At 33.5% G+C, this 17,383-nt stretch overlaps 1 protein-coding gene across 2 annotated transcripts in view; it reads right to left on the bottom strand.

The window, feature by feature from the left end:
• Nucleotides 1-17,383, bottom strand: part of LOC144450792 (DNA primase small subunit-like) — a 19,894-nt gene continuing 2,511 nt past the window's right edge. The window contains exons 2-12 of one of the 2 annotated variants that reach the window (XM_078141514.1): nt 16,815-16,972; nt 15,928-16,034; nt 14,039-14,112; nt 12,644-12,780; nt 11,760-11,818; nt 10,823-10,936; nt 9,486-9,582; nt 7,716-7,918; nt 6,602-6,681; nt 5,669-5,767; nt 1-936 (exon numbers count right to left, since the gene is read on the bottom strand). In XM_078141514.1, the coding sequence (XP_077997640.1) occupies nt 917-936; nt 5,669-5,767; nt 6,602-6,681; nt 7,716-7,918; nt 9,486-9,582; nt 10,823-10,936; nt 11,760-11,818; nt 12,644-12,780; nt 14,039-14,112; nt 15,928-16,034; nt 16,815-16,972 (1,148 nt within the window). In that variant the 3' untranslated portion in view covers nt 1-916. Of the gene's footprint in view, nt 937-5,668; nt 5,768-6,601; nt 6,682-7,130; nt 7,240-7,715; nt 7,919-9,485; nt 9,583-10,822; nt 10,937-11,759; nt 11,819-12,643; nt 12,781-14,038; nt 14,113-15,927; nt 16,035-16,814; nt 16,973-17,383 lie in introns of those variants that run through there. The other variant, XR_013482262.1, reaches the window with a different exon arrangement.

Here is a 17,383-nt window from a genome sequence, read left to right on the forward strand (position 1 = left end):
TAAAGTAAATTTTGTTTTATTTTCCAGTGTGTACAGACCCTACATCACTGCATACACACACCTGTGCATGTTCCAATAGGCAACCCGCCATGTTGAATGTTGCATCATGGGAAAAGTGACAATAAATACTAAAGTATTGTAAACAATGTTGATACATTGTTTGTAACCACAACTGATCATTGTGACCCTGACACTTGTGGGAGGTTAATTTTATCAGTAGCTCCAGATTAGGTATTACAATAACCACAGATAATCCCATAGTCCTTTGTGTCTGAGCATGCTCAGTCTGGATTGCAAGTTCCCTATTGATAGCACGTTAAAACTTTAGACACTTTCAGTCAAACAACTATTAATGCCATTTCGTCAAACTTACTCAAATGACATGTAAATTCCCTTGTATGCATGGGTTTATGTTACACAATATGGCAGATTTAAATACTATATAGAAATGTAGAATTTCAGTCACCAAAATGTGAAAGTTATGAAATTTAACTCTTTGCAACATTATGTCATAGTGACACATACTTTCTATGTATCTCCATTAGTGGGTTTTACATAATATCTAGTCCAATGGTATTATGAATATTTGATAGAGTGGTTACCATGGCAACCCATATAAATTAAACTGTAAATCTAAGCCTTTTTGTCAAAACATGAAAATCACACACTGTATCTGAGGGTTAGTGAGGGTGAATCCAGTGACATGTTACCATGGTAAATACATATTTTGTTGATCTTTTAATTCAAAGATGATGTTTCTAGAAGTAAAATATGTCTGGTATCACATTAGAAATTGATGAAATAATTTCTACTTTCATGACCAAATTGTTCACTTCAAATTAATATAATTGAAGGTACTGTTGGTAATATCCCTTTCTGAGCACTGTCCATTATTGCTGTTACCAATATTTACTTTCTAAAACTCTTTCTTGAGATCTGGAAAAAAACCAAAGAAAATAGTAGTAAAAAATCTGACTGAACTAGAAACAGAGTTTTGATCTGATCTGAAACTTCACTGCAAGCCTAAGAATAGTTAAATATATTTAAAAAAAGGATTGTCAATAATTTGTTACCACTAAAAGTAGAACTCAGCAATTATTTATAAACTACCTCGTACTCAAACACTATGTAACTAACGTCACTTGCACCAGTACACATAGTAGAGGTATATGCACTGCAGTGCAATATTTTAAAACATTATTGGATACCTGTATGCAAATGATATGCAAATGAGGACATCATTACTCTTTGCTGACAAAATTGCGTGATCATACTTTTCCGATAACATATGTCATAATAACAGAACTCCATGCCATGTGAGTGCCAGTGTGAGTGCTCAGGTATTTACACTCATGCTTGCAATGCTTTCTGCAGTGACTTCAGAGAACATTTTAAGTGTTCATGAAATACCCCGAGTCGGCTGCACTTGCACTTACACAGTAGTTCAGGTGTTCCCAATCTAATTAAAATTCTGTGTAATGAACTTGGCGCTATTTCTTTATTTAGCTCCTATGTTTATTGTCGTTTGTTCTTTTTTTATTCTGTGAGCACCTGATACCTACATCTGACACAATACCATAGGTGTTCTCGAGCCAAATGAGAGCAGAGCGTTGAGTGAATTTCCTCAACTCTGTTCGAAAAGAGTTTCAGCACAGAGCGCAAACAATGATGTTATCATTATTGTTTGGTGGTTCTCTTTCTTCCAATTTCAAATGTTGAATGTATGTATTGTAAGACAGATTCTGGTTGGCTACTTGTAAGTACGAGATTGGGTCCGAGAACACCTATGGTATCAGAATGGGGTATTCCCAATATTTTGGTTCACTCTGACATGAGGAGCCATATCATCATTAGTGGAAGACGAGTAGTGACAAACCTCTTCACCATATTTTCAAACTGAAATATTGGAAGATAATATCATTATATATGTGCACACTTAATTGATGTAAAAGTGAGGAAACAGAGCCCAACATGGCAACATAATGCACACCGATTTCTTGCATTTGAGAGGAAGTCTCACAGATAGCGTGATTTCGTGCATGCGTACTTCACTTCTGCGTTAGCGACAAGTCAATTGATCAATTAATGTTGATTACATATTATTATTAATCAATGTGAAAATCATAAGCTTGATCATCTAAAATAACTATTTACGGATATCTGTTGAGATTCTGAAGAGATTTGTAAAGTTTTTCTAATAATAACTAACATGCAGAGTGTGCACCTTGGTTTTGAAATCTACTAATATTACAATTGATCAATTATGGAATTGTAACATTGTTACATTTTATCAATAATAGAATTTAACCTTGTTACATTTTATCAATAATGGAATTTAACCTTGTTATATTTTATCAATAATAGAATTTAACCTTGTTATATTTTATCAATAATGGAATTTAACCTTATTACATTTTATCAATAATGGAATTTAACCTTATTACATTTTATCAATAATGGAATTTAACCTTGTTATATTTTATCAATAATAGAATTTAACCTTGTTATATTTTATCAATAATGGAATTTAACCTTATTACATTTTATCAATAACGGAATTTAACCTTGTTACATTTTATCAATAATGGAATTGTAACCTTGTTACATTTTATCAATAATGGAATTTAACCTTGTTACATTTTTATAAATAATGGAATTGTAACATTGTTACATTTTATCAATAATGGAATTTAACATTGTTACATTTTATCAATAATGGAATTCAATGTTGTTACATTTTATAAATAATGGAATTGTAACATTGTTACATTTTATCACTAATGGGATTTTAACATTGTTACAATATATCGGTAATGGAATTTTTATAGTTTTGTTACATTGTTTGTTACACTTGATAAATAATGGATTTTGACATTTCTTGTTACAAAGAATCAATAATGGCATTTTTAAAAATAGTTTGTTACAATTTATCAATTATGGAATTTTCAACATTAGCCCTGTCCACACATGATTACACTGAATCAAAACTAGTTTCTGTCCCAAAACTTAACAATGGATTTGAAAGGATTTCTTTCACATCCAGTTCCCATACACAAGATTTATTTATTGGTTTACTTGAAATCACTGATCATAGTAAGTCACCCAGAATTGCAGATTCCTGCTACACAATATAAATATGTACTGTATGATACTGTATAATAAATAATACATAATCAGAAAAATTTACCTTGAAAATTTAGTCAAAGCATGATTTGCGGGGGTTGTATGCCATGGAAACTTCCATGTAGTCATCACACGATGTTGATAAGGCCGCCATTGTAAATACAAGGCTCTTCAGTAAGAGATTATTGCATAAGTTACCAGCCAGTTTTAAGACTGCTATGATAATACTTCTCTAGCAATGTAGCTGGTCACAACCTCACTGTTGATAACAGTCATCAAAATAACGAGCGCTAACAGAACTACTTGCTGAAGACAGAGAGAGTCTGAACAATATCCGATAAACGAATTTAACGCGAGAGATCCATTCGTGTACAATAAGGCCAAAATAATTGCAGTAGCAATGACTATTGTCGTTTTCATTTTGGGGGAATCACAATCAGCTGTTTGCTAAACAAAAGACGTTGGCAAACAAAGTATCCAATAAATAAACAGGGTTTGGGTAACACACAGCAACAAATTGTTTGTAAGGTCAGGATTCAAGTACGCATTGGACTTGAGTCAATTTAACAATCAAACATTTTCCCACTGTGCCAATTTTGACTGGTTTCAAATCAATTTACTTTGAATCGGTTTGAAATCATGGTGGTGGTGTCAATTCGATTCAAGTAAAAGTTCAAAACAAGATTAAATGTATGTGGTGACAGGCAAACAATTTTGAATCTATATTCAATTTTCTGATTCCAAGATGCAGTGCATGAGATGATGTCACTTTTTGGCTGGTATGGTCTTTGAAGTAACATTTCCATCATGAAATGATGAAAAGACATACAATAAAGATTTAACACCATCAGTAACAAAGATGGTTTATGCAGAGTGTGATCAGGTGTCAACCATCCCGAGTTGGACATACAAATCCCCCCACTCCGACCCCACCCCCACACTGAATGAATTGCTTTACATGGGGAGAAACATGGTGTGTCTTGAAACTGGCTATAGGTCTATTCAGACTTGTGTGTGGGGACAGGGTTAATATTTTTATTTACAATTCAACATTATTCGGACTTGTGTGTGGGGACAGGGTTAATATTTTTGTTACAATTTACTAGTATTCAGACTTGTGTGTGGGGACAGGTTTAATATTTTTGTTACAATTTACTAGTATTCAGACTTGTGTGTGGGGACAGGGTTAATATTTCTATTTATAATTCAACATCATTCAGACTTGTGTGTGGGGACATGGTTAATATTTCTATTTACAATTCAACTTTATTCAGACTTGTGTGTGGGGACAGGGTTAATATTTTTGTTACAATTTACTAGTATTCAGACTTGTGTGTGGGGACAGGGTTAATATTTCTATTACGTTTTGAAGTGGATGTATGGATGAAGATTAGGCATTTATTTTGGATGATGAGGTGGTTTCAGTTCAATTCCAGTAAAAATTCAAAACAAGATTTAATGTATGTGATGACAGGCAAAACAATTTCGAATCCATATTCAATTTTCCAATTTCAAAATGCAGTGCATGAGATGACATTTTCAAAGAGCATGATAAATGTGTAAAATGTTTGTTATTGTACGTACAATAACAAACTTTTTGCACATCTTTTTTTAGCTTTTTGCAATGTATTGGGTTACAAACACAGACTTTGTCAATGTTGTTTCACATTGATTTTTCAAGTAGAAAGCCATGATAAAATTCTTTTATAAATTAAAAATCCAAAATAAATACAACATACTCATCCATATGGCCACTTTAACATTATTCAGATTTTTGTTACAATGTAACAATAATGTAAATTAGGCATTGTTTGTTACATTTTATAAATACTGACATGTTAACATTTATTACACTTATTAATAAAATGAGTGGGAAGTTGGTGAATTTATGAGTACACTAGAAATTAATTTGCCTGGTATATTGCTCAAAAATATTTCATAGGAAACACATGATGTGGGCTGAATTATTGAAAGATTATTGTATCTTTACAACAGGTCGTCTGCACCTACTTTCAAAAATGTTCTGGCCCAGCAGCCTTATAAGATTAGGCAGTATTACAATAAACTATATGTGTATCTTCCAGAGGGAATGTGATTCTGATGTATGTAAAAAGCAGGTTTTTAAGGTTTTCTGTGGTTGCATAAATTTAGAAATGGGGAATACGTGGCAGCTGATGTTTCACAAGGTTTTAGGGTAGTTCTTTTCAGGATAGAGTGCCAGGACGGTGGCTAATTTGCATACTAATTTACATATAAATAGCATGGTAATTTGCATATCAGTTTGCATAGTGATAGGCATATAATGTGTATGTCTTCAACAGTGGAACAAACTCTGATATGTACATTGAGGATCAGCCATTTCTATTCATGTGAAAATATTATTATGAATTTGTCTTTAAAAGATTACTAAAGCTCAAGGATGGTAGAACACTTTTGAAGCATGGTAGAAATCTGGCAAGCATGGCGGCCTAGATGGCAAGGACGGTGTTTTCACCAACCGTGCTTTCTCTACAGTGGGGAGAACACTGATCACAATAAGACTTACCACTTTGCTGTAGCAGTTTACCTTTCCAAGTCTTCTCCAACTTTTCTAAGAAGATATTAAAAACTTGAATGCACGGATAAAGACTGGTTCTTTTGTAATCTATATCAGAAATAAAACAAGGACATGACCTTCACATATCAAAACAAAATATTGCGATATTTACTCATGGATTGAAGGCATGTATATGTATTAGATGCACACTGAATATTCATGACTTTATCTAAAGGCAATATTTTAAAAGTACTTGGAGTCATGAAATATCCATGTGTCCCATGATGCAACAGTGGACCAGTGTGAGAACAAAAGAGGTGCATAGATTTCAATTTGGCGTTTCTTGACAACCACACAAAAATCATAATCACACAAAATATGAGTGACCTAAGGGGCCTTGTCACTTTGAGTCAAAGATATGAAGTAACAAAACTCTAAAGTCGCTAGTATTTTCCAGCTGAATCAAGAAATTTATGCTAGAATAACATAATACCGGTACCTGCTCAGACATAATTACTAAACTTGGGAAATGCAATGGTGAATTTGATCAAAATGTTTTGACTTATATTTTGAGTACCACAAAACCAATGATATAGAGAGGCACTGCAGTGATAAAGAATGACCATGGTATAAATCCTATACTTTCTGCACAAATGCACATAACTTGTTTTTGTGAGTGGTAAAATAAATTTTGTGGCACAGAATAATAAGGGTATACATTGTTCTAAAGTAGAATAACCAGGGTATAAATCACATATTTCTTGTTCAAGTATTGTTCTGAAGTAGAATAACCAGGGTATAAATCACATATTTTTTGTTCAAATGTGTTCAACTTGGGATGTACATTTTTGTATGTACACATTTTTGTGTCGCACGGCTAGGATGACTAAAATGCTGTACCCCAAGCTACAATATACACTGTAGATTAGACGAGAACTATACCTTTTTTTCTCTTGGCTGCTGGTTCTTCATTCTCCTCATCACCTTTATCATCAACAGAATCTAGTTCCTTACACAGCTGACTGGAAAGGGAAAAAATACACATTTTATACTGTTGTCTTATTTATTGCGGTGCATTAAAAATTTGACAGAATGGTAATTTAGGACATGTCAGCTGTACTTTGAAGTGACCATACGGATGACAAAAGGGTATTTATTTTGGATTCGAAATTCTTGAAAAAACAATGTGAATCAGCATTGACAAAATCAGTGTTTGTAACTCAGTAAATAGCAAAAAGCTAAAAAATGTCTACAAAGTTTGTTATTGTACGTACAATGACAAATATTTTAAACATTTTCTTCATGTTTTCCAATTTTTTTGAGTAACAAACAAGGATTTAGTATTTGTTGTTTCACTTTTTTTTTCAAGTATAAAAACATAGTAGAGGTGTTTTATGAATTAAAAATCTAAAATAAATAACCACTTGCCATCCATATGGATACTGTTAGAAACTACTTGTAAATAACTCACCATATTACAGGGTTTTGAAATTAACTTTTTTCCTTGATAGTCCCAGTGGGCTACCAATTTCAGAAATTAGTAGCTCAAGGATGTTGACCAATAGTCTCGTATTCCTGAACTGAAAACAGAGCTCCTCTATTGGAAATACATGTGTGTGTGTTACTAAAATAATGTCTGTAAATCTTCCATCCTTGAAATCATGCATAATCAATGGTAGCCTGAGGGGGCTACCGGCTGCAAATTGTAGTAGCCCATGACAAGAATTGGTAGTCTGTGGACACAGGACTACTGTTAATTTTGAACCTTGTATTAAGTACAACTGTTGCTGACACCTTCCACATGAGCTGAACATATAATACATCTATAGTACAATTTTACTGTCACATGGTTGTTTTGTATAATGAGTTCATGATGTCATGGTTGTGCCTGTCATTGATGCCATTATATCCTTAATCTACCAAACAAGTTAATTTATTTGCAGAATGTTGCATGAAAATGAAAAACTTGGAACTGGCTTAAAATGCCGATGGGAAACACTTGGAAAATACTATTGTTTTGTCTGTCTGATATTACCAGTAAATGACTATGATTTACCTTATAGTTGGTACCGTCATTGGATTAAAATTATCAACCTCCTTGATATCAATGGGAACACAAACACGTCCAGTTTTAGGATGAACACAAAATGGACTTTTCAACAAGTGATTGACCCCTTTACTGACGTTAACATCAAGTCGAGGATAACAGTATTGAAACATAATATCCTGGACACACATCTGGGATTTCCTACAAGATTTCTGAAAATATAAAACATATTCACTTTGTTATATTAACCCTTTCAATACTGAAAACATTCCCGCCAAAATTGTTCGGACAAAATTCTTGTTTTATGTAAGTTTTTGGCATATATCAACTTCATTTTAGACTGGAATTAAAGAAATGTTAGTTTCTAATAAAGTTATACTATTGTAATTATGAAAATATGCATATAAATTGGGTCCCCATATTATTTAAAACTCGTCTCCAGTCATGAAAGGGTTAAAAGTAAAATAAAATAGTTTTCCATCAGTTTTTTTTTTTGAGTATTGAGACTACTTTGGTCATTTTCCAGGTGTGCAAAATCATAAATCACAGGCCTCTTTACAGCATCGTAACTGCAAAGATTCATGCACAAGTTCTCTTCTTCCACTTTTGATTGAGAAACAGACATGTTTCAAACAAATCACTTGTCTTTCTTCAGTGTCTAATTGGACCTGACAGAATGATCCAAACCTGCCAAGAGCTTGATATTTCATTGCTTCTACAGAAATATGTATTCCGAAACTTTTTTATTTGTCAACACACTTGTTTTTTAATCCATACTTCTCACCTATCTCATTGACATTTTACAACTGTTACAGTCAATCGTTCTTTAGATCAAGTTTCCAGGAGTTTCAAAGAGTCAATCGCATTTTTCCAGGACTTTCCAGGAATCCATTGAAATTCCAGGAGCGTATGAACCCTGGTTTCGTTTACAGTTTAAGACACATTTGAATGAAATCAAGTACAAACATTCTAGGGTTACTTTTTACATTATTGTCGTTTTAAGAATGAACAAAAGATATTTACACAGATGTTGATATCATGAATGTGGTGTAGTTTGATTCTCAAGTTATTTGAGATTATTTAGCTAAAATAACATTTGCCTCAACTGTGCCTCTCTAAATTTATGTAAATTTATGCACATTTATGTAAATTATTTTTGTTATAAATGAGGAAAGGAAAGTGAAGTGTAGGAATTGAACCCATGTCCCCTAAACCTAGTCTGAGAGTCAATGAGGATCATATAATGACACAAAGGCCTTTTAAATATTATTGGGTTTGTTAAAATGAAAGAAACTCACCATAACGTAATTTAAACTTTAATATAATTTAGATTTTAATACCATAATTTAAATTTTAATATAATTTAGATTTTAATACCGTAATTTAAATTTTAATATAATTTAGATTTTAATACCATAATTTAAATTTTAATATAATTTAGATTTTAATACCGTAATTTAAATTTTAATATAATTTAGATTTTAATAATGTAATTTAAATTTTAATATAATTTAGATTTTAATACCATAATTTAAATTTTAATATAATTTAGATTTTAATACCGTAATTTAAATTTTAATATAATTTAGATTTTAATAATGTAATTTAAATTTTAATATAATTTAGATTTTAATAACGTAATTTAAATTTTAATATAATTTAGATTTTAATAACGTAATTTAAATTTAAATTACGTTTTAATTACGTTATGGTGAGTTTCTTTCATTTATAGCAAACCCATAAATTATTTGTCAAACTGCTACTATATTCTGAACTTACCTTATCAGTTTCTTTCTTGACTCGACCTTTAAGAATGGCCCATCGTTCCTTAGAATTACTGCCTTTAAGCATATCCTTACCTAGCTGTTCTCTTAGCTGTGAGATTTTGTTAAGGTTTTTGTGAGATAGTCACAAATACACATTTTACTGTGTCATACATCTTGGATCCCCTCTAAGATCTATGGTAAAATCGCTATATTAAGTTTCGAACCTATTTTATTGAGGGCTTACCACTAGTGTGGTTTTTCAGATATTTATTTCCTCTATGCATGCCAAAATACATAAGGAAAATGTTGTGATAGTGCTTAAAAATAAAAAATTAAATTACACAACATAAACATTAAAACTGGTGACAAATATAAAACTGTTAAAACTATTGAATAGTTAAAGATTATCACAAAAGTGGCTGAACGGAAATAGATTATTAACTTCTTTCTAATACATACTACCGAAAGTGATTTTTTTGTTATGGGTCAAAGTGATGAAAATGGGGTTTTCTAGAGTCACCACACAGACAGCAATAGGGAACTTACAACCCCCGCCATGTTGAATATTGCATCATGGGAAATGTGGTAATAAATACTAATCAATTAGTAGTGTAAACCATGTTGATACATTGTTTGTAACCACAAATGATCAATTCATAGTCACCCTGACCATTGTGGGAGGTTAATTTTATCAGTACTCCAGCTTAGGTATTACGATAACCACAGATAATCCCATAGTCCTTTGCATCTGAGCATGCTCAGTCTGGCTGGCAAGTTCCCTATTGTGGAACATGACATGCTGGTGGGTGAGAAGAAGCTGCTGTACATCAGTGGCATGTCATTGACTTATAGGGCACTCTTTTCCTATGCAAAATTATGATACAACATTATATAATGTTGGAAATCTATGCAAATTTTACAAAAATTATGTGCTGAGTGGCTAAGGTCCAAATATCTGCCCAATAAATTAGTCGGTATCTGTCAGCATTGATCACACTGTTTGCATTTGTTATAGTGATAGGGAGTCTTTGTGTACTTAATCTCATGTACAGGGATTATCTGTTGTAGGCATAAGATGTTAACATATATACAATACTCCCTCGGTAACTATTGCAACAAAAAGTGATGTACATTAATAATCACTGGACATTGGCCATTGCCAGTATTTTTAAGCTATTTCAGAATTATCTACATTTTAGAAGACTTCTACAGCTCATGATATGACCACATTTCATCTTTCTGTTACTTGTATCTTTAAAATGGCAGAACAAATAACATTTACCCACATTGCCATGACAACTTACTATAGAGGTCAGGGGTCATCAAACATATTGACAGACTGAAAGGATATCATCATCTGGTACTAAAGCTAAGACTTTATCCCATGATTCCTTGCAACCTAGGATGTCTTGTTTTGTTAATGCCAAGTCTTCAAAATGTTCATGAATTATTGTGTACGCTCTCCTGGAATGATAAAATATACAAAAATGTAGGTTAATCTGTCTTTTTGCAAAGGGCTTGGAGCCATGGTAACAGAAGGGGGCAAATTTGGTAAAACTGGCAGTTTCCCACGATTTTTGATGAGTAACCCTGGTAAAATGACAGAGGAACTCAGGTGGATTTTATGTACTTACCACCTGCAACCAAAACACTGTTAGTTATAAACATTGGTGGACAATAAGTTCATGCAGAAATGATTTGTCTCGCCCACAACAATAGTGTACTTGTATTTCTATGGACCAAGTCATGTATGTCTACTCAGTGTACAGTGTTTACTCTTTCTAAATTCTTGCTGAAGGCACTGCTCGTATATTTTGATGGCAATAGCTGACCTACGACATGTAGATGTCACCTGTAACTTACATGTAGGATCTATGGAGGTGACCTGTAACTAAGGCCTGTACAGATCACCTGTTAAACTCAGGAATTTTAAACCAATACAGACTGAAACCACAATGCTAAAATGTTGACCTGCTTGTTATATCCGTAATCAGTGATTTGCTGACATTGCAGAAAAGAAAGGGTAAAATCTGGTAAATCTGGCAGTTACCAATATATTGTACTATAACAATGGTTGCAACCCCTGTCAAAATAACTTGGAAACTTAGGTAGATTGTATTTGCTTTATACTGCTAACCCCCTAGCTTGAATACAAATGTGTATCTACTGTTGAATGTTCCACTTTCATTGTTTACTGTTCCACTCTCTTGCCTCTGTTGATGTTTCTCTGATATAAATTTATTCTAACAATGCTGTATAAATAGAAATACAATGATTGACTACTTACAAAACTGAAGGATGAAGTGGATCATGTAAGGACACTTTCTTAACCTGGTTTTCTCCTCCCTAGATGAATCAAGAAATTATAAACATGTGTTAAAACTAAATTTTGCATTGCCTTCAATGGGGGAGGGGGAAGGGGAGGTTCCAATCAGTTGAGATCTTGCCTACTGTACACAGGGATAAACACTACTAGAAGAAGATTATAACTTGAGTTTGGTTGATTCTGTATCGTAAAAAGTTAAAATGAGTTCAGAAGGTGCCAAACAGTTGAAAGTAGAAGACCTAATAGGGTTGTTTACTAATAGGTTCACTATGAAGGAATTAGCCGTCGGCTCTGGTTGTAATTCTAACAACAGTTTTTCTCCATTGATAAGGTAGGGTGTAGCATGTGAAAATTTATAAATCACACCCAACAAGACATTATTGCATTTTGATTCATGTAATAAATTTGTTTTTCATTTTCAACTACATTATTCATTTTCTGTCCCTGTGATGATGTCTTAAAAGAATTAGGCCAAAAAAAAAATTGTTCCTGGTCAGGACAGTTTGTCTAAAATGGTGTGACGATGCACTTTTTAAAAAAAATTCTCAACAAACCTGTCACTCAATGTACTATTTATGGCAGTTACTGTTCCTTTTATTTAGTACTTTAGAGCAAGTGTGTATGTGGGGCAGATGTCATTTGCTTGTTCATGATTGGCTTTGCAGTTGTCTTCACAGAAGTAGGGAGGGTTATTGCAGTTGTGTTTCCCTACGGATCTGCAGACTGCATGGGCTGGTCAAACACACACAAAAAACGACTGATATTTAAGTAATGCGTGCGCTGACCAGAAACAATTTTATTCATGCTAGAATTCACTTTGTGTCAAAGGCTGATGGGAAGCTCACCTTGACAAGACTGAGATACTCTGCAATGGCTGACCGTGCATTCTGGGATAGCTTCCTGGCTGTCTCATCACCAACCCAGCAATGAACACCACGACGACCAGAGTAAACAAAGAAACGGTGATCAAATCCAAAATCCTCTAAAATGGGAAAAAGACAACACACAAAAAGATACAAAATATTACCACCATCATTTTATCCAGACCGTCATTACATTACATAAAATCCCCACCAAGTTTCAACCCCATTCACCGTGTAGTTTTCAAGATGTAAGTTTTTGACCAAAATTGAGAATTTTAGTCATAATTTGCATATCACTGATGGGATGATCATGTTGTGAATAGCAGAATAACCCTTCATGTACACATCTCCCATTAACTTTCATCCCAATCAGCTCAGTAGTTTTGGAATTATAGATTTTTGACCAAAAAGACACATTTTAGCTCTAATTTGCATATCACCCCCAAGAATGTTCCTACCAAATTTCAAACCCATCTGCCCAGTAGGTTTGGAGTTTAAGTTTTTTGACCAAAAATGACATTTTTTGACCCAAAACACACATCTCTACTACAATCATTTGAAAACAAAAATCTCATCTGATCCGCCATATGATTTTACCCCCTAAGCATGTCATACACAACTAGACCCTCAAAGCTGTTCATTTTTGTATTAAATTTGATAGATTACATTCGACGTCTATTCCCCATTGTTTTCATTCCGGGCTTGTGTCGACTTCAATACAATTAGATAAGGTGCATTAAGAGTCTTTGATTTTTATCCTAGGTTTAAGCGTTCAGCTGTGCTAAAAACAATACTTAGTACTCCAATTATAGCTAGTGTAACTGTAAATGCACACACACTGAACAGAATACACCATATTAACATTCCCTCACATGGTAAAGTGTGTGGGTGTTACACGATAAATCATGTGATCAGTACGTGGGTGGATACAGACGCAAATTTTTTACCTTCAGGGGCATTGTTGAAATCTTCCTATAAATTGCCAACATCTCTTGTGGGTCAGCTGGGCAGGGGGTATTCTAACCGGTTTCACCCCTTTTCTCAAAGTTAAATGTTTTTTATCATTCATGGCCTATGATGAGGTCCATTTGTGATCATCAGAAGGAGGGAAGAAGATACAGGAAGATAGGAGTTTTCTGACCTCAGGAGCTCCTACCTTATATTTTCATGTTTACTGCTAATTTTGCAGCAAGAGGGGTGGTTGGGTGGTGGTGGGGGAGGGGGGGGGGAGTAGTGTGGGAATCCTCACCTTCAAGTGCCCTGTCTAAAATCTTCATTGCTATTGTCATTAATGGCCAACATTTCTTAAAATCAGTCCCCCTTCATATTATTAGGGGAGGGTTGGGAGAAGAGGGGGAGTAGTGTGGGAATCCTCACCTTCCAGTGCTCTGTCTAAAATCTTCATTGCTATTGTCATCAATGGCCAACATTTTTCACATATCTCAGCTCCCCTATCAAATGTAAAACATCAAATAGTTGTAAAACATCAATTAGTAGTAAATGTATAAAAAAAACGGGGTACTCAATCCTAATAAATGGTTCATGAAGACCACATGTTTATCAAACACTCATGTCGATGAGAACATTTTTCATGTCATATTGATTTATTTATTTCATGATTTGTTGAGACGTGTCGGACGACTCAATTTTGTATTTGAGCATGTATTTTGCAAGTTTTTGTTACAATGTCCATTCTGTATATTTAATTGTCGGAATAAAAGCTGAGCTGATTAATAAAGATTGTTAAAGTTGACAATCAGCTGAGATTAGGGAATGGACATTCCAATCATAAAATGTAGTGCAATCAGACCACTAACACTAACTGACCTATCAATTCTTTACACCCATACACCTTCTCCCACGCATTTCATTGTTCATTCACATAAATACGTGCCTGCTATGTACAACTTTCATTTTGATATTGAAATGCGATCTACCACTTACAAACCGATTGAAGCCCCAGACAGAATTGGGTCGGGATACAAAAAAAAAGCCATGACCTGAGAGTGACCTTAGGCAGGCCTTGTGTGATCCCGGAAACCATTGATACAATGGTTTCTAAAATCCCTTGTATTTCAATCAATCTCTATTCTTTTAAAGCACTTCATGATGTCTTGCGTCAAAACTACAGCATTCTTCATCAATACATTGAAAACAAACAAAGCAAATATTTTTTGTCAGAATAAAGTAAGAGTTGCACAAAGGTATTACAAACAGATAGGTAACCATAAACAAACAGTATGTGATGTGAATATTTTATTAGAGTCCTTTAAATAAATTTTTAATTATTATTTTATTCATCACCAACTATCCCTAATCCATAAATTTTACTTCAATATAATACAGTCAAACTTTCCAGAACATTGTGGCTACCTCTCAGCCTCTGTGCACTCCCAATGGTATTTCAATGAAAAGGCTTCTGGAAATAGCTGGGCACATACACACATACATGTATAGTGTAAAAAAACTGTATATAACATTTGTGTCATGGTACATGTATGAGAGATTGAATGGAATAGACTGTAAGTGTTGTAACCAGGCTAATGATACACACATTCTTTACATAACACAAAAAGGTGCCTTTTAATGGATAGCTTTGGTCGTATGCTTACTAGAACTACGTCATACATGTAGCCTACCTGTAGTCTTGAAGGACTAATGCTACTACACTATTCTACTATCCTAACTGTAGCCTACCTGTAGACTTGAAAGACTAACGTTACTACACCATTTCAGCTATCCTAACTGCCATCTTGGTTTTTTGAATTTTCACTTGTCTTCCAAGAAACTTTTCTTTTATAAGATTTCACCAAATGGTATCAAAATTGTTTCAAAATCAGCCATTGAGAACCCCCTTACACTCTCCCTTTGCCAGGCTGTAGGCCCAGTGCAGGGCTATTCCCTGCTGTCCTCTCCACCTAATATACTTAGTTCTTCTACTGAAAAAAATGTAGTGAAAACCCTAAGGGTATGGCCTAAATACTACCATACATGTACATGTATATACAGACTGTTTGTAGACTATAGGATGAGCAAAAATTAATGCAAGTCCTTCAAGACTACAGGTAGGTGAGGCTAGACTAGAACAGACAGACTTGTGAACATTATTAGACTTAACAAACCTGTACAGTTTTAACTTATGGAAAGATTTCTGAAAAGTCCTGTGGTTTTATTATCTTTTAGTTTTAAATTGAAATAGTATTCATAGAGATATTAAAGAAAGTTAGGTCGACTATCACTTATAAATCGAGGGTTGCAATACTTACGAACAACAACTTCTGACGTCATCGTAATCTGTCATATCTATATCAAATACTAGTTCTTTTTCTAACGCCTGAAATGCTGCTGCTTTCACTGTCTTGTGTTCCTTCGGCTGAAAACAAAGTTTTACAGATAAATTACAAAATTACAAATAAGATAGAAAATGAAAACTTAAAAGTGTGGCTGAACACAAACAATGTAATCATTCTTGGTGGAAATACCAAAATAATCATTCATTTCAACTCCTCATTCTGATCTGAGTTTTGATAATGTCATTATTTTTTAAGTTGTTCCAATTCAAGTACAACATAATTTGTTTATTTTTCAGATTGTATTTTAACTATACAATCAGTGAAAATATACTTATGTGTAAAATACTTCTTTCTTCCAACCCTCTTTTTTCCAACTTGTATTTTATACTTGTGTCACAGACAAGTACCTAAGTACAACTTAGAAGAAAGAGGATTAAGAAGTATTGCAAGCATATTTTAACTTGTGTGTGGTTGTATACAAACGAATACCCCCTAGGGAGAAAGAGGATTAAATTCTGTCTTCATTTTAAAAGTATTTTGCAAATATTACCCCTTACAGATTAAGTATAGAAAATATTGAGATTAAAAAGAGAAATATGTATTCCACAAAATGTATGTAGCTGCAAATTAGAATGTCATGAATTTTGATGATGATTTTTTGTATTTAAAAGTACAAATAAAATGCTCATCTGAGATGACAGTGAGGTAGTTTCTTGTTTTTTTGTCAAGAGAGGGCGCTGTAGGCAGTTGCCTGAAACAAACTCTCTCTGAGGAGTATAGATTATAGGTGTCTTATACCAAATACTTTATTATCTTTGAACTGAGAAACACCTGTGCATATTTTCCATATGTATACTTACCCTGTGTGTGAATACAGCTCCAATATCTATCTTGTAAGGACAGGCTTTCTGGATCTCTTTCTCCATATCATGTTGATCAGAAAACGATTGATATCGTATGTAAACGTCATCTTTTAAGGTGAAAGAAAATTCACGATGGCTCATATACGTCTTGGGAACTAGAACAAAAATAAATTAAAAAGTGCTGAAAACTTTCAAAAGAAAACATCTCTATACATGACATCAAATAAATGCTGACCCCATAATGCACTATTAACAGGATGAAAGCTGTAGTCAGAACTTTTCAGAACCCTTAGAGTTGAGGTTTGTTCAGACCATCCAGTATTCGTTCATGTTTAGATATGTGTATGTTTATATATCTAGTATATAAAACAGACTTACATGTACATACATGTATAAATATAAATATAAATGTATCTATAAATAAATGAATAAATAATATAAACATATATACATTTGTGTATGTATATATATATACACATATATATGTGTATATAACTACATTTTGTTGGCTTTTTGCATATGTATTGAGTTACAAACAGACAATACATATAATATACATAATGTAT

Source organism: Glandiceps talaboti, chromosome 20 (genome assembly GCF_964340395.1).
Source record: "Glandiceps talaboti chromosome 20, keGlaTala1.1, whole genome shotgun sequence".
In the NCBI taxonomy this organism is placed as follows: domain Eukaryota; kingdom Metazoa; phylum Hemichordata; class Enteropneusta; family Spengelidae; genus Glandiceps; species Glandiceps talaboti.